The sequence below is a fragment of the Chenopodium album genome, chromosome 15, assembly GCF_948465745.1.
Source record: "Chenopodium album chromosome 15, dcCheAlbu1.1, whole genome shotgun sequence".
Taxonomy (NCBI): domain Eukaryota; kingdom Viridiplantae; phylum Streptophyta; class Magnoliopsida; order Caryophyllales; family Amaranthaceae; genus Chenopodium; species Chenopodium album.
The window spans coordinates 3,361,852-3,386,207 of record NC_137848.1 but is presented as its reverse complement, the minus strand read 5'-3'; the positions used below and the strand labels follow the sequence as shown (position 1 = coordinate 3,386,207).

The 24,356-nt window shown below is 33.8% G+C and overlaps 2 protein-coding genes across 4 annotated transcripts in view; both read right to left on the bottom strand.

The window, feature by feature from the left end:
• Nucleotides 1–1,867, bottom strand: part of LOC145582698 (agamous-like MADS-box protein AGL27) — a 36,140-nt gene extending 34,273 nt beyond the window's left edge. For 2 of the 3 annotated variants that reach the window (XM_081639697.1, XM_081639698.1), the window contains exon 1: nucleotides 1,494–1,867. In XM_081639697.1, the coding sequence (XP_081495823.1) occupies nucleotides 1,494–1,690 (197 nt within the window). In that variant the 5' untranslated portion in view covers nucleotides 1,691–1,867. The remainder of the gene's footprint in view (nucleotides 1–1,493) is intronic. The other variant, XM_081639699.1, reaches the window with a different exon arrangement.
• A 15,695-nt stretch (nucleotides 1,868–17,562) lies between these two features.
• Nucleotides 17,563–23,620, bottom strand: LOC145581616 (agamous-like MADS-box protein MADS4). The gene is made up of 8 exons (XM_081638633.1): nucleotides 23,178–23,620; nucleotides 20,846–20,924; nucleotides 19,503–19,570; nucleotides 19,297–19,396; nucleotides 18,552–18,593; nucleotides 18,394–18,435; nucleotides 17,858–17,991; nucleotides 17,563–17,741 (listed from the first exon to the last, which is right to left on the bottom strand). Exons 1-8 carry the CDS (start codon nucleotides 23,360–23,362, stop codon nucleotides 17,663–17,665), a joined length of 729 nt encoding a protein of 242 aa, XP_081494759.1. The 5' UTR covers nucleotides 23,363–23,620; the 3' UTR covers nucleotides 17,563–17,662.
• Nucleotides 23,621–24,356: the final 736 nt, after the last annotated feature.

Below are 24,356 nucleotides of genomic sequence, written 5' to 3'. Positions count from 1 at the left end.
TGACTGTCAACAATACTTATATTATTCCCTTAACTATGAATCTATGATTCTATGAAGATAAGCCTAGTACATGTTCAACAAGTGGATAGGCTTTGGTAGTTTTGGCGCACTAGTAACAACACTACAGGTTGAAAAGTCTATGCTCAAAATTCACTATATACTATAGCACACAGAAAGAAAAGTTTTTTTTTTTTCCAAATCAAGAAACATTATATTACTAAAATTAGGCCATCAATGTAGTACACCAATAAATTTCTCCCCTTGTTACTATTTATGGAAATTTTTTACACTAATAAAATGAAGCCTTAATTTCTAAATATATACTCGTAGTTTCAGAATTGATTAAGTTATACGAGTAATTTAACATAATAAATGGTTGAAAAATCAATCCAAATCATATCATAATCTATGTACGAATAATTCTAGAAATGAAAGGAATAGTTTTTTATGAAAGACAAAATCAGTCAAAATCGATATGTATATATATATATGGTTGAAATTAAAAGTTAATAATAAAATAAAAATTACGGAGTACTTGTATTAATTATTAATAGTACTCGTAATAACAATATTGTACTGTAATAATTATTCACTAAATGATGTTTCCTTTTTCATTTGCAGGTTTGCTACTAAAAAAGGAAAGTTTCACACTACTATTTATAGTAATCCGTATAACGAACCAAACAATCCAATAAAAAAAAGAGCTTCAACCTCACGCTATCCAATGTAATATACTAATCACGAGATAAACAGTTAAATATTCAACTAACTTCATGATTAAGAGCAACTATATCATAAAATATTGCTAAAGTACCACTGTACGAGTAGTATATTATACCGTTAATAATAAACACTCACGTGATTCTTGTTAAAGACAAGGAAATTAAAACTCAAAAACAATCAAAACAAATAAAAATCAATAATAAAAATAAAAAGAAATAATAAATTTTAAAAATTATACGGAGTACCATAATAATAAAAATAGTACGAGTACTAATCAAATCACCACAGTTACATTATACTGTACTACTTCAGTTGAAGGATAACTCCAAAGGTTTTTATTTGTTGATTTTATTTTATTTTTTTGACGGGAAGAAGGTTAAAATTCTTTACAATTTCAATAATTCAGAATAGGAAGCACCGCCTCATAAATTGAAAAAATATCTTTAAAAATATAGATTAAAATTACCATAAAATTAAACATAAAATTGGTGCAATTTTGTATTTTAAACTTTAAAAAAAAAAAAATAGAAAATCGAATTTATTACAACAATTAAAAAAAAATAATGAAAAACCAGCGCAGATCGAGCTTATTCATGTGAACAAAAACCTAAAATCGCGCGAGTAGTAAATAAAAGTCTAAAATCCAAAAGAAATTCGCCATGTCATTTATACGAACAACAAAAACAAAAACAAAAAAAAAACTGAAACAACATAATGATACCAAAACAAAATCAAATGAAATAAGAGTGAGAAGGAGGAGGATTACTAACTTGGAGGAAGAAGAGGAGCCGCTAACGAATTCGTAAAGGCGACCACGATTAGAGAAGACAAGAACAGCAACATCAACCTCACAGAGAACGGAAAGTTCTCGAGCCTTCTTGATCAATCCAGAACGCCGTTTCGAAAACGTTACTTGACGACTGCTTTTGTCTTCAATTCGCTTCATCTCAATCTTCCTTCTTCCCATCCTGAATTATCGCTTCGATCTCTTACACTTATCTCTAATTAAATTTGATTTGAAGAAGAGAAAATGAATCAAGGTGTGAGAAATAAAAGGGAAACCCCAATATACTGTTTGGTTTTGTTGAGTGAGAGAGAGATAGGGAGCAATAAATTTTGACACACACAATTGGAGGACATGATTTTTTTGATTGGACGGATTTTTTAAACTACACGTGGTTTTTTTTATTTATTTAGACTGGAGTGGAATTTGAGTACTTCCTTTTCTTATGGGTTTATCCTTTATCTATTTTCTCTTTTTTTTATTCTTCCTATTTTTAGTAATTAATTGCATCGGTATACGTGATTGTTTTTCTTTTAACATTAAAAAATGTTTAATGTTGTGGAAGTGTTTTTGACACATCGCGTCATTATCTTCCTACGTTGTATACTTTGTACATGTAAATGTGACGGTAATAAATAGTTCTGTCACTCATTGTAGGTTTTTTTTTTTTTTTTTTTTTAAATATTTATTTATTTATTTATTTTGGGTCTTATAGTTCCGTTTGAAAATAAATGTCTTAATTTAACTTTTTGTACAGTTTACATAAGCCATCTTAACTAATATTACTCCATATTAATTTATATCTAAGAAAAAATATACAATTATGTGGATATTTGTTAGAATTATTTTAATATATAGCTTCTTGATATCAACTTTATATAGTTATACTTACTGAAAATTAAAAATCTTACTCCCACAGCTATTCATTTAAGGGTCTATTCTCTTCGGCTTATTTTCAGCTCACCTCCAATAAGTTCAGTTCATAATTTCTGTCTCTTATAAAATATTCAGTTCAGTTCAATTCAGTCAATCAGAACAGGCCTAAGTGTCCCAATTTGAGTTTAATACGGAGTATTATTCATATATATCGCTTTGACTAATGTTTGTGCTTTAACCAATGAATACTTGTTAGAATCACCATAAAGCATAGTTTCCAAATATCAACTTTTTAAATTTATACCTATTGATAATTAAATACATCATTAGTTAAATTTATACATTGACAAGTATGACGGTCATATTGGGACAACACTTAAATAAAACGGATGGAGTATAAAATAAATTTCTACATTAGCTTACTTGCCTAATCAAAATAAAGCATTATTTTTAGAGGGAAAAGTGGCTTTTTTTTTTTTTTTTTTTTTAAATCATAGATAACATATCTCGTATATGCAATACTTCCTCCATTCTCTTTTAAATGGCACATCTTTTATTATGTTTGTCAACATACAAGTTTATCGATCAAAGTGCTAATAAATGTAAGTTACAAAAATTAATATTATGATGAAATATATAATAAGACGATTTAAATAAGACCTCGCATTATTGTAACTATAACTCACAATTCACTAAAGATAGTGAAAATATAGTTTATGAATCATGCTCCGTATCAAAAGTCAAAACATTTCAATTAAAGAAGAACAAACAAAGTATATATTTTGACGATTTGAAAATTGGAAAATATAATTCAAATTTATTAAATCTCCTTTATTTTGTTCACTATCAAAAAAATGTAGAGAAAAAAATTATGAAAACTTTAACCAATTAGTCGATCTTTCATATATGAACACCGTACCAAGCTAAGTTTGAGAGCCTCCTCGATCAATAATTATTTAGATTAATTTTGTTAATTAGTTAAAAATAGTGGTCGGGCTTAAAGACGGCACAGGGTCGGGCCGACTCGAGGTCCGACATGAAAAAAGCACGACACAACATGATTTAGGCTCGGCACGGCATGCACGTTACTATGCATGCAGGCCTCTATTATTTGGGTGAAACACGATTAGGCACAGCACGGTCGAGCCAACATGACAAAGTATGCTAAAGTCAATGCAATTTTGCTTAGACACGTAAATTAAACCCGGCACGATAGCATGTGAGCCTGCGCCGTGCACGTGTCAACCTTTTGAAAACTTCGGTCTAGCACGGTACCAAACTCGTGGGCTGAGCCTAACTACCCCTAAAGCACGTGGGCTTGGCTCGACCCACAACCATCTTTAGTCGGACTGATATACAGGGCGAAACTTGTGATAAAATTTGAAAGTAATGTTCATGCTCGGTCAATGGGGCATTTGTCTACCTCTCTGTTCGAAAGTACAACATGCTTGTGTTGTGTCAATTTGATTTTGTAATGTCCAATTAAAATTGTTTAGATTTTTTTAAAGTTATTTGTTAGATTTCGGGAAACCTCCTCAGATTGAAGTGTGTACCATTGATCAATATATATAGTGTTACAATACTAGTCCTAATCTTGTTAGGAATCCTATTGTGATAAGAATACAAATTATATCAAAAATATATACAATATATCCTAGCTCTGCGACGTAATCCTATAATATCTATCATACCCCCGCAGTCGTAGCGGGAGGAGGTTGTACGCTAAGACTGGACCTAAAATCCAGAAATAATTCTCGTGGTAGGCCTTTAGTGAAAATGTCCGCAAATTGATATCTAGAAGGAACATGCAGAACCAAACTTGTCCCAAAGCAACCTTTTCTCGAACAAAATGAATATCCATCACCAGATGTTTGGTGCGTTGGTGTTGTATCGGGTTGCCAGAAAGGTAGATAACACTGACATTATCACAATAAACAATAGTAGCCTGCCGTAGAGGACAATGTAATTCAAGTAAAATATTACGAAGCCAACACGCCTCAGAGACAACATTTGCGACGCCTCGATATTCTGCTTCTGCACTCGATTTAGACAAAGTATGTTGACGCTTAGATGACCAAGACACGAGATTGTCCCCAAGGAAACAACAATAGCCCGATGTGGAACGTCGGGTATGGGGACAACCTCCCCAGTCAGCGTCAGTGTAAGTAATCAATTGATGAGAAACAGTTGGATATAAATGTAAACCGTGATCAATGGTACCCTAAACATAACGCAGAATGCGTTTTAATGCCTCATAATGAGGTTCCCGGGGATCATGCATAAAAGACACACTTGTTGTACCTCATAGGGCAATATCTGTCCTGGTGAAAGTGAGATACTGAAAAGCATCTGCTAAACTGCGATACAAAGTATGATCCCAAAAAGGTGGTCCTGCATCTGCACTAAGTTTGGACTTAGTGTCAACTGGAGTGGCTGCAGGTTTACAAGAGGCCATACCTGCACGCTCTAAAATCTCCTATGCATACTTTTCTTGTGAAAGTAGAAAATAAGAAGGAGTACGGGTCACTGCAATCCCTAAAAAATAACTCAAAGGCCCCAAGTCAAACATAGGTTACTTAGTTTGCAACTGAGAGATGATACCTATACGCAACCTGTGAGATAAGGTAGCTAAAATAATATCATTAACATATAGAAGCAAATATGCCATATCATCACCCTGTCGAAAAGTAAAAAGAGAGTTGTCACTCTTAGCAATGACAAACCCAATTTGATCAGAAAATTTGCACAACGCTGGTACCAAGCTCTGGGAGCTTGTTTCAAACCATATAGAGCCTTTCGGAGCCGACAAACATGAGAGGGAGCTCTCCGATTAATATAACCCGGGGGTTGATGCATATAAACAGTTTCCTGCAAATCACCATGTAAAAAGGCATTTTTAACATCTAATTAATGAACCGACCACTTTTTAGCCATGGCTAAACTGAGAACAGTTCGAATAGTGGCCGGTTTTTTTACCGGAATGAAAGTCTCATCACAATCCACACCAATTTCCTGCGACCTGCCATCACATACAAGACGAGCTTTGTGCCTTTCAAGCTCACCATTAGATTTGTATTTATGCTTAAAAAGCCACATACAATTAACAACGTTCACCCCCGTAGGCCTAGGTACCAATTCCCATGTCCCTGTTTTAATCAAAGCACTAAATTCATCATTCATCGCCGCATTCCAATTATGGTCATTTAAAGCTTATTTATAGGAATTTGGAAGTGGGAATTTATGAGGAGGTGGACCCGAGTTTTGTATAGTTAAATTACAATATTTCGTATTCGGCTTAAATATTCCCCGTTGACTACGGGTATTACGAGGGGAGGGAGGAGGTGGTCTAGTAAGTTGTAGCGGTGGAACACCGCGGAGAGGAGGTGGGGTATATGCGGCTGGGCTGTTGGGTGAGTGCAGGGACGACAGTGGGGACCGTAGGTTGGTCGTAGCTGGGGCAGACGTGCCGCGGGTCGCCTGCAATGTGTGATGTTGTGTTGATAGAGAGTGTGAAATGGGTGGGTTGTGTGTGAAAATTGGCGGGGCTGCCGCTATTTGGGCCGCTGACCCATGAGTGTCCGCTGGGCATGGTGAGATAGGGGGCTGTTTGAGTGGTTTGGTGAAGTGGGTGGGCTAGCATATATTGGGCTTGTTGGGTTGGCAGTGTTTCGTGCTTGCCTTAGCAAAGCATGGGTTAATAATGGGGAATTCTCATATTCCCCTAAAAACTCATAGTCTTTCAAACTAAATTTCTCTAAATTTTGATATGGGAAAGTTGATTCATCAAAAGTGACGTGTTTGGAGAGTATGATTTTTTGGGTAGAGAGGTCAAAATATCGATAGCCACGGTGGTTTGAAGGGTAGCCCAAAAATATGCAAGGGGAGGACTTGGGAGCAAGTTTATTAGGAATAGTGGATGAGAGATTTGGAAAACAAAGACAACCAAAAACACGAATGTGTGTGTAAGAGGGTATGACACTGTAGACACCCAAATGTGTCTCCCCAAAACCAAACCCAGTGATGAATACCTTTTGCGTCGAATGATAATCGAACGAGGTGAAAGTGTGAAAGATCTAGTGTTGCGGTTGGTTTTTATTAAATTCTTTCTTTCTGTTTTCGAAAACAACTCTATTTTATGAAAACAGCCAATCCAGTTTAGTTTGGTCCACGACAAGGGTCCAATAATAGTGTAGTTGGATGGGGCTTGCAAAGAACTTTCCAACGATATATTATAAGCCCAATTCCGATGAATAATGAGGAAGTTATGGCCAAAACACTAAACTAGGCCCGGTTTGATCTTTACATGCGGCCCAATGATCTAGGGGAGGGCCCAATGTTAATTATTATTCCCAGAGTTATTAGAATTAATTATAGTCTTCTAGAATTCTCTAGAAGGTTCTCTTTAGTCCTAATAAAATTAGAATTAATAATTATATTTTGATAAGTTTTACTTGGAATAAAATATTATTTTATGAAAAATACGATTTCAGTTTTTCATACGGACTTTACGAGACAATTTTAATTGATAAGTGGACTCCGTGTTTGAAAGTGCGTGGGAATCCAGGCTGTCGCCAAACGACAGGCCTGTCGCTACGCGACAAGCCTTGTCGCCATGCGACAGAGCTTGTCGCCAAACGACAGGACTGTCGCTACGCGACAAAGTAGGTTTTGCAGCGACAGAGTGGAGTTTTATTCCTTATCAAATTCTACCTATTTCCGGACTGTTTTCTTATTAATAGGTTCATGAACCTCCGTTTTTATTCATTCATAATCATTATTCACAAACAATTATCAATCTACAATCTACAATCTACAATCATCTATCTCTTTCTCTCTCTAAAGCTAAAAGCTTTCCTTCTCTCTATTCTTTTTCTAAACCTTCCCTCTTACACAATTCCTCATACATTAGCACTAGACACACCTAGCCAAGTTCGAAGTTGCTTTCGCCCTAGATGTGAAAAGTTATAATTTCTGAGGGTTTGGTCCCAAATCTCTATTTCAATTATTTGATTTGATTGTTTGATTTTATATTTTCCTTGAAGTTACTAACGCGTGTATTTTTTTATTAGAAAGAGGTACGAGGCATCAAAGTATGTAATCTTATTGCTTTATTCTTGTAGAAAGCATGTTTAAATTTGTTTAATTCCTAGTATCATGTTAGGATGTTATTATTGCTTTCTAGTATCATATTTAGGGTGCCTTTTACTCTTTTCTAATATCATGTTAGTATCATGTTAGGGCTAAATCTTTGATCTTTATTGTTTAGTGACATGCTAGGGTTTGTTATTAATCTTGTTAGTATCATGCCTAGGATCTTGCTATTAATATTATGCTTTAACATGATTATGATAATTATGATTATTATGATTGTTATTATGATTATGATTATAATTATGATGATTTTTATTATGTTGCTTGATGCTTATTTATTGTTATTGCTTGATCACGCCTTTTATGCATGTTTAAAGGGAATTTGTACTTGTAATCACGCTTAATAAGATAATTAATAATCTTGTTTAGGGCTAATTTGATTATAATTCAAGTGATCGCCAATAATAGTTTTGCTTGTGCATTATATTCAACCAACATAGATAAACAGGTTTAGGGTTAATCTATTGTTTGCATGCTAGTCAGAAAGCGCACATGAATACGAGAAGAGTAAAGTAGAGGCCTATTATTAGGGCAGGTTCAATCTCTTTTAGGTTGGATCTGTACCTTCATCCCCGAACCCTATTTGGTTCCAGACCTTTTGGAGTTGATGATCTCATGGATCGTTAAGGGGTGTAATCTTCACCTTATGAACGATTTACAAGTTCCTAAAACTTGTTGACGACTCTTTTGCTCTAGCTTCCTTCCCTTTGGACGCCACCATGCTTAAGTGTATGATCATAGTGGGGTTCAAGTTTGGGGTAATGCTTGAAATATTCCCTACAGACACCGAATAATGCCTGAGCCGGAGTTATGTTATTGAGAGCTTTTGTTGGCAAAATATTGAGAATATATGTAGCAGTCTCAAGAGCATGAATCCAGTAAGAAGGGGGAAGAAAGGCATGGAAGAGCAAAGTGCGTTTGACATTATTTAAAGTGCGGATCATTCGCTCGGCTTTCCTATTTTGAGAGGAAGTGTGTGGACAAGAAAAACGGAAAACCATTCCATTTTCGACACAAAATCGTTTAAAGGGATCGTTATCAAATTCGCATCCATGGTCACTTTGAAAAGACTTGACAGGTCTTTCAAATTGAGTATGCACATATTGTCTAAAATTTAAGAACGTTTGAAAAGCTTGGGATTTATAAACAAGTGGAATGGTCCACACATAATGGGTAAAATCATCAAGAAACACAAGATAATATTTATGACCATTAACACTACGGATTGGAGATGTCCATCGGCATGAATAATATCAAAAGCACAAGTAGTATAGCTATTCGAAGGATAAAAAGGAAGTCTAGTGTGTTTTCCAATATGACAAGAATTGCAAAAGGTGGAGGCTTGCTCCTTACTACAATCAATAAAATTATTACTCCCAAGAAAACTTAAAGAAGGTGCCCCGAGATGTCCTAAGCGATTGTGCCAAGTGGAGGGAGACACGGCCGTGAGAGAGGTGGCTAGGCATGATGTTGGCGATGTGTTTATGACTGGATAGAGATCCCCAATGCTATTACATATCGTTATTTGGTTCCTCGTGCGAAGGTCCTTCACAGAAAAACCATATGGGTCAAATTCTATAGAAATTGAATTATCAGATGTGAATTTTCGATTTGAAATTAAGTTTTTAATGATTTGAGGTGCAACGAGAACATCGCGCAGGGCTAATTTATTATTGGGGAGGGAGGTATGACCATAACCAGTAATTGGAATACGATGACCATTACTAACTAAAATATGATTATTAGCGCTTAAATTAAACAAGGGTAGGAGATTACCAGAGTTATGAGTCATGTGAGACGATGCACCTGAATCCATATACCAACCATCATCTTGATTCGTCAACGTCATAGTTGAGAACGCGTTTCCAAGGTTGGTGGGAGTCATGAGCGGGCCATACCCCGGTGGGGCTGTCATGTAGGCTTGTTGTGGGGCCTGAGTCGTGAACTGGCCTTGAATGGGCCCAGCAGGTGCTTGTGTTCCACAGTGAACAACTTGAGGATAGGGAAAAGGAGGCCTAACCCTGGTGAGCTGAGGGGCCCATGTCCACCCAAAATATTGCTGTTGTCCAGGTGGGCCGGCCCACTGTGCTGAAGAAGAGGCTTGAGCTGACCTTGTTGAGATTGCTGTGTAGAAGCAGCCTTGGCAGGGGCTTGGCCACGGCCCCGACCTCTCTCCTTCCCTAACTTGCCTCCTCTGCCGGAGGGTGATCCACGACCATTGCCTCGTCCTCCGGTGCCGGAGCTACGTGCCTGAGTGGAGTGATTCGACGAAGTGGATGCTCCTGGTGTAGTGGAGTCACCTTGGTGTGCAAGAAAAGACTGGGCCGATGAAGCAGTGTTGTTAGCACGACGAGATTCTTCGAGGAGTAATCGAGATCGTGTTGTCTCAAACGACGGAAGGGCCACCATGTCAAAATCGGTGTTCACTAGACCGGAAACAAGCCGAATTACAAATTTTTGCTTTGTAATTGGTTGATCGACATTGGCGAGTTGATCTTTCAAGGTTTTTAACTGGTGGCAGTTAGAAGATATTTTCGGGAAGTTGGACAAGTGCGGCATGTTAAATTGATTCTCGAGATAGACAGGCCGAGTGGATTTGTTGTCTTGAAAGATTCCTTTGAGCTTATCCCAAATTTGTTGTGCCGAGTCGCCTCTACACAAGACTGTTTCCAACAAATCAGTTGATATGGTTCCATATATCCAGTTCTTGACTACCGAGTCAAGACGCTTCCATATACCATTGGAGATGTCCGTTGGTTTTGATGTTTTTGGATCAATGTGATCTAGAACATTGAAGGCATGGGCATGACATTCAAAAAGCTCAACCCAGTTGGAGTATTGTACCTTTTCTCGATCAAGAATGAGCAGGATCGCGTTCTTGATGTTGTTCACGCCGAGTGCGAGATGAAAATCCGAGGAAGGGGGTGATGGGGGTTGATCATCTTTTTTAGTCATGATGACTGTAAACTACACAAATTGTGAAAAAGAAGGAAGAAGACAAATTGAACAACACAAGGATGCGTGGAAGAAGGAACCAGTAAAAAAGGAAAAGAAAATAAATTGCGGAAGTTAGATCGTAACCTAGAGCTGTGATACCATATTAGATTTCGAGAAAACTCCTCATATTGGAATGTGTACCATTGATCAATATATATAGTGTTACAATACTAGTCCTAATCTTGTTAGAAATCCTAGTATAATAAGAATACAAACTATATCAAAAATACATACAATATATCCTAGTTCTGCGACAAATATTATCGTAATCCTATAATATCTATCATTATTAATTAGTTATAAAAGTAAGCAAGTTGATGCTCGGACTAGTTCATCACGCTTGTACGAAAATTTAAAAGAGACGTTCATGCTCCTCCCATGGTTCATGACCCATCATTTTTGACATACGCTAACCTATACTTCATATTTAGTACTTAAGTTGAACTAAACGTGGCTTATATATAGTAAGTAAAACCAATACTCGAAAACGTGGCCTATATATTTAGTACTTGAGTAAAACCAAAGCTCAAAAAACCAACACTAGAAAGATAACTTCTCGATGAAGCTTTTTGAAAGCTCCCAACTTAAAATAAAAATAGGTAGCTTAATTGCTTTGCAGCTTTGCACGAATATAAACAATAAAGTCGAAGAAGATGAATTGAACACTATCATCCCAAAAGACGAGTGAGTAACTTAAATTTTATTAAGCAATCCAAATATAACCGACTTTCAACTTTTTGAATTTATATTTTATGAAGCAATCCAAATATAAATAAATTCAAAAGTTGAAAGTCGGTTGGTTGAATAATAGAAGTGGATTGGTGCATATCAAGTGGTGGGAAGATAATGTCATCGAAGCCGCAATGTGCAGTGGCCTGACGACCGTTGTCTAAATCAGTCTACTTTGATTACTCTCTTTTGGTACTCAACTACGACTACACAACTTGTCAAATGGCTATATCCTACAAGTACTATTCTCTCTTTTCTACGAAGTAGGTTTTAGTGATGTTATCGAGCCGGAACCTTTCATAGATTTACCCGATTTAAGTTGCGATCTAAGTCTTTTGAAATTTCGGTCCAAAGTGTTTTTAATAGAGTACACACTTACTCTAGATTAGACCAGAAAATTGCGAGTTAGGCCCTTTTATTAATATTTGGAGTCTGACAATTTAAGTAATCCTATTGAGATCGCTGCCCTCAAAACTTATGAAGAAATTGGCAGATATATATTTCACAAAGGTTACTGTTTCTGCAGAATCCACATTTTCTTTATCTCCTCGCTAGTCAGCTTTGTGGAAGTCTCGCTCAACAATGAGAACACACCTCGGCTTGGCTTCAGGTGGTCCCTATTTCTCGGCTGGATCAAACGATGAACGCTAAGGCTTATCACTGTGTGTTGTGTTATCGATAGGGTGTTCCTTTGTTCTTTATTTCAACATCGTGCTCTGCTTGATCTAGGGTATTTGTCGGAGTTATTTCTGGGAATCATGCGGTGTCATGTGCTGGTATGGTGGGTATTAAACATAACCAAAATGTTATTCGGGTTACCCTTTTGATATTTGCTATCGGTCTGGAAATTAAACAATAAAGGAGGTTGACTTTGAGTTGTCTGGGAAACAATAGGGCAAATGTATTACTTTACTATTGGGAACAAGGTCGCGATGTGTGTTGTCTTGATGACAAGGTCTTCATCTTTGACTTAGTTTGGGTTGTCTGACTTTTTATTTAGGCGAGTTGTGACTGATGCGGCTCATGGTAAGCAGGTCAAATATGAAGTTAGTTGTTGGGTGATTGGGTAATGTTTCATTCTTTTCTCTTTCTCTTCTCTTGGAGAATTAGAAAAGGAGGTTGTTGCGTTGTTGAAACAGATTCAAAAGTTCTCGAACACTCAAGACATTGCGGCACATGTTGTTGTCCATCTCTTCCCCGGGATAGAATTTGATATAACTAGAGGAGTGGTGGCCTAGATTGTATCTCGCTCCCTACTAGTTTTTTATAAGTTGTGTTGTTTGTTTTTGTTTAATAATAATAATAATAATAATATGGAGTAATAAAGGTTTAAAAATATGGAGTGATAAAAAAATATGGAGTAAAAAAAAGGCTAGCTGGTTGGTTAAAAATTACTCCCTCCGTCTTTTTATTTTGCCCCATTATTATTTTTTGAGTTAAACTTTGACCATAAATTACTGTTAATCTACAAAAAATAATAAAATTATGAGTGATCTTGTTAGATCCGTCTTTTTATATATTTTATTAATGTCACGTTTTTATTATTTTTCCATGTATAGAACCAAAGGTATAGCGTTTTAAGACACTTTTTGAAAAATGTACACAGTCAAATAGGGCAAAAATAAAATAAGTACAAATGGAATAGTTGAATAGAGGGAGTCAAAAATAAAAGCGGGGGAATCTTACAAGTTCTATAGTTAAATGCATCCAATAATGTAAGGTGGACATTTTATCCTTTTGATATTCTTGCTATTTTTCGCCTAACGTGTCGCTATTAGTCTATTGTTATTGTTGGATTGAGACGGTTCATGGTTGCTTACGGAGTACTTGCTTTCTTTATTTTATTTATTTTTTAATTTGATTTTTTTAATAATAAAAAGCCAGTTTATATAGGTCTTTATTTTTACCTCTAAAAAAAAATAAAATCTAATATATATAAATAAAGTAGGCATTTTTGGAGAGCATTCGGCGCACCACATAAGAAAAGGTATTATTTTGACCAATGAAATTTTAGATTAATAATTTGTTTTAGAATTAAAAAATTCACTCGCCACCTAAGAAAAAGTGACGAATAAGATTTAAGAATTTTGCCACCTGGGTAAAAATAACGAATAGTGAACAATTAAAATTTAAATTATTTAAAAAACTAATAATTATCTTTTTCACATATATGGATGTAAATCTTTGATCATAAATATCTTTAATCTCCCTAGCAAATATTATAAAAATTAGATATTAATAATGTACTCATCGAAACGAATAAAACTAAATCTCATATCACCATGTTTTTCCTTATATATAAAGAGAAATTTAGAAGATTCCCCCTAATTTTTTTTAATAGTTAAAAGATTCTAGATAAGACTAACATTTTTGAAACAGAACAAGTATATAAAAAAACGCATTTGCAAAGGACCAATAAATAAAATGATTTGTTAAAAATAAAAATATCTTATGATATTAGTAATTTTATCCAAATATCTAATGAATGATCTTCATATAAAAAAATCATAAATTAATAAAAAGATTTACTAGAACCGTGCATCGCACGGGCTTATATCTAGTATATAAATATAGTAGGTCTTTATTGTGTTATCTTCTAGTCCGTGATATATATACTCTCTCTTTTTATTTTTTAAAAAAATTATATATTCTCTCGTGTTTGTTTTAATAAGTATTACAATTTAATCTGCACATAGTTTTAAACAATTTAATTGACTTAAATAAAATAAGAGACATATAGGGTAGTTGGAGTATTTAAAATGGAAAACGCTATACATATTCCTTAGGGCTACATATAAGCATTAGATGCACACTGACTTATGCGTGTTTTTGTCACGAATTCCTAATTTTAAACAATTTTTCAGAGTGTATTTAATGCTTATATATAGCCTTTAGGGTTACATATAGCATTACCCTTAAAAAATTATCAGAGAAAGATAGTAGGGTTAATAGTTTATTGAATTGAAAAGTAATGAATGTGAGAGGAAAGATATTAATAATAAAAAAGAATAAAATAGTATTGGGTTTAGGTGGGGCCATGAGAAGAAAAAAATATAATATTTGAATGTAGTATTTTGCTAAAAAAAAAAAAAGATATACTTCGTAACACTTATTAAAATATGTTCGGATTTGGTAAGTGTAACACTTGTTAAAACATGGAGGGAGTATAGTATTTCTATTTCAGAATAACTAATACGATCAAATTCAAGGTCAATTCTGTTTAGCTTAATTTCAGTTCAGTTCAGTTCAGTTCCTAATTTCATTCTCTCATAAACAATTCATTTCATCTCTATTCAGTTCAACTCAATTCAGTTTAGTTTAACCCCAATCACTTTAGTTCAATTCAATTCAGTTCCAATCAATTCAGTTGTTTATAGTAAATCGAAATAGGGCCTTAACACAATTGTCGATGCACTACTTTGATGAGTAATATATACCCCCTCGTTCCGTAATCGTCGAAACACTACGTCACTAGGTGTTGCACAAAATTTTAGGAATTACGGAGTATAGACAATAGGTTGAATTTTACATGATATAAAGATTGTTAGTGGGGATATATTTAAATGTTAGTAGGATAGATAATTAATAAAAGAACAGTGTAAGTGGAGTTGATAGATGAGAAAATTAATAAAATAGCAATAGATCATTACTAAATAAGGAATTGTAGTAATTATTATAAAATGGATGTAAAAGAAAAGTGTTGTTAATATTACGAAACGGATGGAGCAATAATTAAAATAATTGAAAAAAAAACAACAATTTTAAAAATTCATTAGTAAATATCTGGAGTCAAGGTTAGTATATAAAAGTGCAAAAAGTCAAACTACGTTAATTATTTTGAAACAAAGAGAGTATTATTTTTACATTCTCATTAATTGTACAGTTGTTCACCTACTGTTACTTAATCATTTTTTTAAAATTATACTCAAGGAAATATATATTATGTGTGATTTTGACTGAATTGTTCAATGCATGATTTTAAAATGTAACTTTTGTAATATTTACTTTAAGACAAATTAAACATATTAATGATAAAAAAAATGCGGAGAATGTATTAATTAAGCTGCGTAGTACTCCCTTTATGTCTTTTTAAGTGTCATATTAGAATGTGTGCGGAGTTTTAGACAAAAGAGTAAAATAATTTATAAGTAGATAAAAAAAGAGAAATATAATTAGTATATTGTGACTTATGAGAGGGAGAAATATTGTATAAAATGAAGGTGGAGTGAAAAGGAGAAGAGAGAAATAATATACTCCATATAATACAAGTGAGATTTCTAAATTTGATAATGACACGCTTAAATAAATATGGTCGATTTAAGAAAGTGGGACTCTTAAAGAAAAAACGAATGGAGTAAATGTATATAATAAGGTAAGATGAAAAACCTTACTAAACCAGCACTTCTCGCAAATTTAGCCAGTCCAACTCCGCAGGTGGACGTGTAAGAGTAGAGGAGGAGGTAAGGGAATCTCCCTACTCCCAAACATTTTGTAGTTAGTAAGGCTCGAACTTATAATCTCAAAGTCACAAAGTAAGTTCCACACCAACTCCATCAAGCTTTGCTTGGTTAGATTACTTATTTATATTTTTTATTTCTTTTAAAGTAATGAGAAAGACCCAGACCATACCTCAACCCTCACGGTTTTTTTAGTCTGGTATTTATAGATCAGACACTTTGAGAGTGATGGAAAAGGGTAAAGATAACTCGTTTATATACCTCCTTCATTCCATAAACCAATATTACTCCGTACTCGGACATCGTTTTCCTTTTATTGAAACAACGTGTCCTTTTGCCTCCATAAATGCAAGTTGCAAATATCTTTGAATTGGGGTAAGTACATTAAAACAAAAAGGAAAATATGTGGTAGAAAACAAAAACCCATTTATTGGCCTAGTCTTTCAAGTTGGTGAGACATTGCTTTCTCACAAAAATAGTACTGGTGTAGAAGGAAAAAAGCAACGTGGGCTGCATAAGAAGTATTTAATTGGGCTTCATTATTGGGCCATGTATGAGCAACCATTGAGTCCAGTAAGATGGATCACGCATCAAATATTGATGTTGGTCCAATAATAAGCCCACATTCCTTATCGTGTTATTTTTTACTTGCTTGAACTTGTAAGGTCCATATACTTTTGTTTTTACAGAAGATTTTTAAGGTCACAAATTTCAACGCTAGATTTCAACCATTCTAAGCAAAACTTATGATGAGGCTTAAGTTTTCTAAATTTGGAAAAGAAATGTATTTATCTTCTATAAATAGTAAAAATACATGGAGTACTTTGTAATACGTTAAAAAAACGTGATCCAATCAGAGTACCAGACTATATCCTAACGAATCCACCAATTTAGGCTGTAGGCTACATTGAGCCAAGTCCCTCGAGTGAGGATGATGAGGTTAAAAATAGAGGTGATCAAGTTGAGTCCAGCCCGTTGGCCCGATCCGATTTTAGGCGGGCTTTGGACATATTTCCCGGCCCAAAATCAGGTCAGGCTCTGCTCGACCCGATTTTTTAATAATTTTGGACGAACTTGGGAAATCAATTTAATGCAATTTTAGTTGATTTTTTTTTGCCCGGCCCGAAATTGGCCCAAAGCCCACATGGACAACCTAGTTTTGACGGGTTTGGGCACACATTTTTCTGGCCCAAAATTTTTGCCCAGCCCAACACGATAAATGAACATATTTTTTACCTTGGCCCGGCCCATACATTGATCACCTCTAGTTAAAAACACTTTCAAACTGGATCTAGTGAGATTTGAGCAATTATGCATGAGCTTTGATGTAAAATCTTTTCACTAATAAATCAAGTGCTATTTAAAGTGTTATATGTTTATTTAGGTGGTCTAAAGACAGAAAAAAAAAAAAAAAAAACTCTATTTTAACTACTCCGTATAATGGATCATCCAATCATGATGTTATTCATACTTTCGATAACTTGAACATTTCACTTAAATCATCAATAGCAATTAGTTGAGATTTTTAGATTTAGTTTGAGGTGTTAGAACTTAGAACCAACCAAATTATGAGATTTCACGCATACTGAACTAAGCCAGGAATTCAACAGACTAATAGAAATGCTTCGTAGTTGGTTAGATGATTAGATTATGAACACTCATACAAGTATACAACAATACTTATGTATTAGTGATGTACAAAAGCTTAAGATAAGAAAGCAATATTACTAGTTACTAGTAAATATTCCATTTGCAGACAAGGTTTATCCAAAGTACAAAAATATAACAGCAAATAATGTTAAGAGTTGTTCTTACACACAATAATCATATACTTTTGGTCTTGTGAATTATGACAAGAGAATTGAACACTCAGCATATATATGGATTACAGCTCGAATTCACAGCCATTTATATGAAGCCTTTGTAACTAAGGACAAAGGCATGTTCAAGGTAGCCAATTTGGTAAGAAATTGTTGGCGTTAGCTCCTGCCGCGGCTGCTGCACTTACTGGATCAGGCTGGTAACTGCAATTCCATACAATATTAGCTATTTAGCTCAACTAACTAGGTAATACGGTAATACCCATGCCATGCTCGGTTTATTATAATTGATATAGGAGACGCTAAGGTGGCATACGTACCCCATTTGCAGTGTTGGTTCACAGTCAAGAGGGTGAAAGAAGGTATCATCATGAGGTTGAGCAGGCTGTCTATCGTAACCAACATCTTGCACATTCCCCCATTGAAGAGAACTTGCTTGGTTTGCTTCAATCAACTGCATCAATTTCATGTAACATAACATGGATAAGGATACACTACAACAATAGTTTTACTCGAGAGAGTCCCATTTAATCTTCAAGATAAACAAAAAACATTTATCCAGTGACATTTGTATAAATGAATCAACAAAATATCTCAGTCAGCATGTCATTTTCGTAAATAAATCAACATTTATGAAACCCACATTTTTACAAAAGTTGTTGATTTATTTACAAAATGCCACTAGATAAACACTTTACTTGTTTATCAGCAAGATAAAACTTGTATTTTCTCGTTTTATTCGTGTCTATGTACAATTAAATTTTGCGAGAACTACTAATTAATACGAAAACTATGCATACAGATGAAGGTAAAATGATGTAGGGGGAGGGAATAAAAAGAAAGAAAATCTACGCACCCTTTGTTTTAGAGTTCTGTTTGCTTCATTAAGCATATGTTCCTGCAGCAGCAAAGACATTCTACTGAGTTAAGCAGCAAAAGTAATGGTTTTTATGATAATTGGTAAGAATTTGTGGTTCCTCGAAAATTATTATTAGCTACTAGTAGCTAGTATACCTTCCTTTGTAGATCAGTGAGTTGATCAACCATGCACTGTGTCTGCAAGGAATAGAATGTTAAAAAAAATCGAAAACAGTAAGATGAAAAGCCATGAACAATTTTGTAAGTACGCATACTACTTGGCCTATCAAATGAGTTAGGCCGAGCAGGCTAGTTTCAAAATATCGTAGCACTCTCTCTAGTTGTTTTTATAGAGAGAAGACTTCATCAAGGACTAAGGTACTCATATTCCATGTCTATCTCATTAAACATAATCTCGGTCAAATTTCACACTTCAGTTTAGCTTAAGGAGATAATGACAATGCTAGTAGAGTCCAAGTACAATTTCTCTTACCATTCAATCATATGTTAGAATGATTTATCGCGAAAGAAACATAACAATATTCCTCCAAGATGGTTTCTTTGTTAACACCTCACCAACTACACATGTATAAGGCAAGGGTATAATTTCAATACCCTAATGAATCGGTTCAATTTTCAAAAGATTATCAAAACATCATTCAACAACTAGCTAGATGCGTTACCTCCATGCATACCCTAATATCTATGTAGACCATAAAAGTAACATAATATCAACCAGAACCTACACTTTAGTATAAACGATACTACTTATTGTAGAGTTCAAGTATTTTACACTTTCTTCATTGTAAGAGAAAGTATAAACTTGCAAACCATATTCTTCCAATATAATTTCCACCAATTATAAGCATGTAAAAAGGCAAGGACATCAGTTCATTAGTACCCTAATTGATCTGATCTGCTTCAGTGACATATCAAGCTGTCTTTCAAGAGATTCAAGCTCCTTGCTGCTTAGAGGACCAAGATCTTCTCCCATGAGATTCCTAACAATAGTATGTGAGAAAACATCATATCTTTAGTTCATGCTCGTAACAACAAATTTTATTCAAAGAACAATTGACATGTAACTAGCACATCCCTCTGACCTACCTATGTGTCCGCTGCAGGGACTCATAACGCGCTTTAAGCTTTAGGTACTCTTGCTGGCTACTTATTTCCTTCATTCATTACAACCAAGGAGAAACATTAATATACTAAAATTAGTTAGGAAAGAATTGATTATGAATATATATAGAACTGAAAAGTTCACTCAATAAATCCAATACTAGCATTCTGTTGAAAAGATAAAATGACCAAAAGAATAGATGAATTGAATAAACTTAATGAACACGATTGGATATGTTATAAGACAAGTAGAGCTTGTGTATTTGTGTATGATTGATGCATTGATCCTTAATCTTGTACATAATAGTTGTCTGCTACTTCACAATACAAAAGCAAGATGCATCATATTATGGCAATAAATTATTTTTTTCCCTATTATATATACTTCAAAAGGCAAAAGTGGATTAGGGATGAAAATTTGAAAAACTTGAACTCAAGTTAATAACTAATCATTACTATTAGTAAAGAACAAAAATCCAAATTGTTAATATTTTTCTAGAAACTAACATGCTATAAGTTGGAAAACTAAAGGTAAAAGTATTAGTCAATAGCACTTTAGGGTTTACATTCCACCAATGGCATGAAATTAAGGAAGCAATGTTGGTGCCATAAATGAGAAATCATACATTTGTTTGGTTTATAAACAAGCTTAAATAAAAGTAACATAATTGAATGTACTTAAACTTAAGTTGTTACACTTCATTCTACCTCTAAGGCTCTAATCAATATTCCCTCCAAACCATTTAATCCAACCATTTTTAACTAACTTTGCACATATTTTTGTCTTCACCGACCACTTAGAATATCAATGTTCTATTACTTGTAACTTCGTAAGTTTAAAACTGCCAATATGGAGTAAGTATGTCAGTTTGGAATACCCATACAATAATTAACAACTTATAAATCAACACTTTATAAAACACTTATGTGGGAATGTAAGAAATTCGTGTTATAAATTCTACCAATCATCTTGTGGAAGCCAAAATCTCAAGAGTCATCATATCCATTCCGAGCATAATCAATCAATTTTTTAAATTGTACTGTTGATTTCTATTTCCAAATCATTATGATATGGCTTCTAATTCAATTCTAATGACCTCATTTTTTCTTCTCTTGGTTATCTCAATTTCAAATTCATTGTCAATTTCCAACTTGCTTGTAGCCATTTTGCATCCTAGCCTAGAGGCCCTAGACATGGTCAGTCACTTGAGAATTCAGTCATTTTCTTAACATATTATGAGTATACACCTTGAATTTTCAGCAAATTAAGCAAATGAAATGTAAACAAGACAATTCTGAGAAAAAAAATTCGTGGGTAATTTACATACCAGGGCCTCTCTTGTAGAGACGGTGTTGTCTGGGGGCCCATAGTTGCTCTTTTGATACCTCTCTAGAGTCTTGAGCATGCTAGAAGGCAAAGAATATATAGAGTAAGAAACTTCAATTGAGATATATATTCAATTAAAAATAGAGAATTTTGGAAAATATTCAGCCATTAGACCTTTTATGGTCATTTTATAGTAATACACTCTTACATGAGATTGTCTAGAGAAGATTACACAAATCATATGATCAATAATTCAGTATGAGACACGTATATGATATACTTATGCTGCAGAAAGCAATCATTGTAGTAAGAGTTAGAGACCGAGCATGACAAATTGACAAGTAGCTCTTGCATCAATTGCAAGATTTTCAATGCAGTTTGCAAGAAATTGAAAAACTAGCATGCTTATATCTTGTTACCTAGCTAAGTGTGGCTACTTGAGAAATAGTGTAGGCATTAATGTATTGATCGATATCTTCCAAAGCACACAACTATTTTTCTCTAGGGCAAACAAAGCTTTAATCGACATTTGTATATTCATCAGGATAAAAATTGATTTTTTTAGTCTCCTCCCATCCAAAAACATTACAATTAAAATTTAACTACCATAAAATAGTGTGTAAAATTTCTTTATTTTATTTTATTTTATTTCAATAATACAATATATTGAATATTGTTGATAGATACAAAACTCGTAAGACAAGAGCCAAATGCATAAATTAACTAATGTATGGATCAGAATCATCAGATCAGACTTCCATGAAAACAAGACTAAACTCATGAGTTAACTTTATTTTTCCTAAACAAAGAAAAAGTCCAAATATTAATGGAAATAAAAATCAAACACTAAATTCATTTCATGTACTTAAATGACATGGATCTTCAGGGAAATATGATTGGATAATTTGTGTGGATACCAAGGACTTCAACCCCTTGTCATCTTAGCTGTTTGTTTCATGAGGCTTCACAAAACCCAAAAAATAGAAGCAAAATTTAAGTCTTGAAACCCAAAATACAATTAAGTATTTCAGATGGATTATGCTGGAAATCCACTGGTTTCTTGCTGAAATAATGATTATCTTGTCTCATTTTCTTAAGAGATCAAGAGATTGTCCAAAAAACATTAAATCAACTCAAAATTTACAGATCTAAGAATATCAGGAGATTCCTGTAAATCTGAAATTTCAGAAACCTGGAAATTTTGAAATCAGAAATTTAAAGAAAAGTAGAAAACCCTAATGATACAAAAAAGTTTTGTATTTATCAGCAATAATTAATTTTTCAAATTTAAAAAAAAAAAAAAAAAGCAAAAAAGTCAAAACCACCCCAAATCTAGGCATCAGCTGTAACTCTGTAAGCCCTTATTAGTTGTAATTATGAAAGGTAATTAATTAATTAATTAATTCAAGATGGAACAAATCCCAAATGATTACCTTAAACCTAGGATGAATCATTTAAAAAGAAGCCCTAAAAAATACAAAAATTGAGCACATTCAAGAATGTATAGCAGCTGATCAATTGTTTTACTGTATATATTACAGTACATAAAAAGGTGGTTAAAAATTTAACATAACTCAAACTTGTTTGAGGGACTCAACCCCTCAAACGATATTTGCTTTGACGGAAATTGATTTAACCCAAGATCTTTAAAATTGATATGTTTTTAATAAATTTGCTTTAAAATTATAAGGTGAACCAAAGATAAAGCTCTAGAAAAGAAATTTAAAATAAAGAATTTGTTGCAAGAGACTAATTAAAAAAGCAAGATAGGAAGTGAGAAGAAAAGTAGGAAGAAGATGAATTAATACAAAGTTTGGTTTAGCATAAAAATGGAACCAATAAAACAGAAAAAGAAGGTTAGGAAGTAGAGGCTATTGTTAGTAAAACCAAACACAGGACAAATATTACATGAGACCAGATCTAATGCTATTCAAAACTAAACATACAAAACACAAGAAATTAATTTTTAAAATTAAAAAAACTCAAACTTCCATTTCAATTTTTTAAAAATAAAAATAAGGGAATACACAAAAAAAACTGCTAAAAACGCTGAGACATTCACTAAAACGGAAACCTATGCCCTTCTTTCCCACCTCTTTCTCAAGATCCTTAAAAACTTCAAACAAAATTTCTTATTTTATTTTTCTTTACATATAAAAAAGCAAACTTTATTGATATAAGTATGTAGGTAGTTTAGTCTCTTTAAATTGTTTTAGACAACAAAAAACGAAGCTTTAAGTGAATTTGGGGTCGGCTAACATGAACCGTCATTCGAAACCATATATCCGAGGGCAAATTTTGAAAAGAAAAGGGCGAAAGGTGTAAAAACAAACCTAGGGCTACTGCAAAACTCATAGAGTTTTCCTCGATTGGAGAAGATGATAAGAGCAACTTCAGCATCACAAAGTACAGAAAGTTCATAAGCTTTCTTCAAAAGACCATTTCTTCTCTTTGCAAATGTTACTTGTCTGTTGATCTTGTTTTCAATCCTCTTCAACTCCACTCTTCCTCTCCCCATTTTCTTCTACTTTTTCTCTCTCTACTCTCAATAACAAAGAAAGCTAGCTCCTTTCTTTTTATTCAGGAATTTTTTTCTTTTTTTTTTTCGATGAATTATTTTATGAGGGGACTTTATTGAATTAGATGTACGATACCCTTAATCTCTAATCATGAACTGATAACATTTGTTTGTTCAATTAATTACTTTTAGGTAAATAAAAGGGAAAAGAAAAAATGAAATAATTGTGGGCCAATGATACCATGTCCTAGTTGAGATTTTTTTGATGGAACTTGTCCTAGATTCCTAGCTACTTAAGATTATTGGAGGTATAAATTAAATTGGGGTGGTAATTACTTTGGATGTAAAAAGTTATACATGTATTTTTTGAAGGGTCGTCATAAATCTTAAAATGTCTCGTGTTAGTGTTTATGGGTACTTGCAATAACACAAAGATTTTTACACACTTTTTTGGTCATATATTTTAAAGAGAATATTTGTGCGAGTTTGTGAAGCGTTCTTTGCACTTAACCTATCTCAATAGAACTTACTCAATATAATTGGACCTAATTAGCCCTAATTACATCTTATCTTTACACCCAATTGGACATGGTTAACTATGAATATACCTGATTTACATTGAAACTTATTAGTTATTACGAAGTATGTTTTTCAAAGTGAATAAAATTCACACTAAAGGCAAAAAATAGCCTTTTTGACTCAATTTTTAATATTTGAGCAATTTTTTAACCCACTTCTATAGTATTGTTTCCAAACATCATGTACACATTATCTCCATACACATCTAGTAATTTACACCATGAAGACTAAATCAGATCAAATATAGTACTCAAAGCAAAGGAATATCAGAGAGCAATTTAGGAGAAGGAGAAGAAGATATATTTTGATTGCTTAAACAGAAAACCATTACACCTCTCCCTTTATACATGAGCTCAGGGAATCTAATAACAAACCAAGTAAATGAATCATTCCATGCATTGAACCCGAGGCTAAA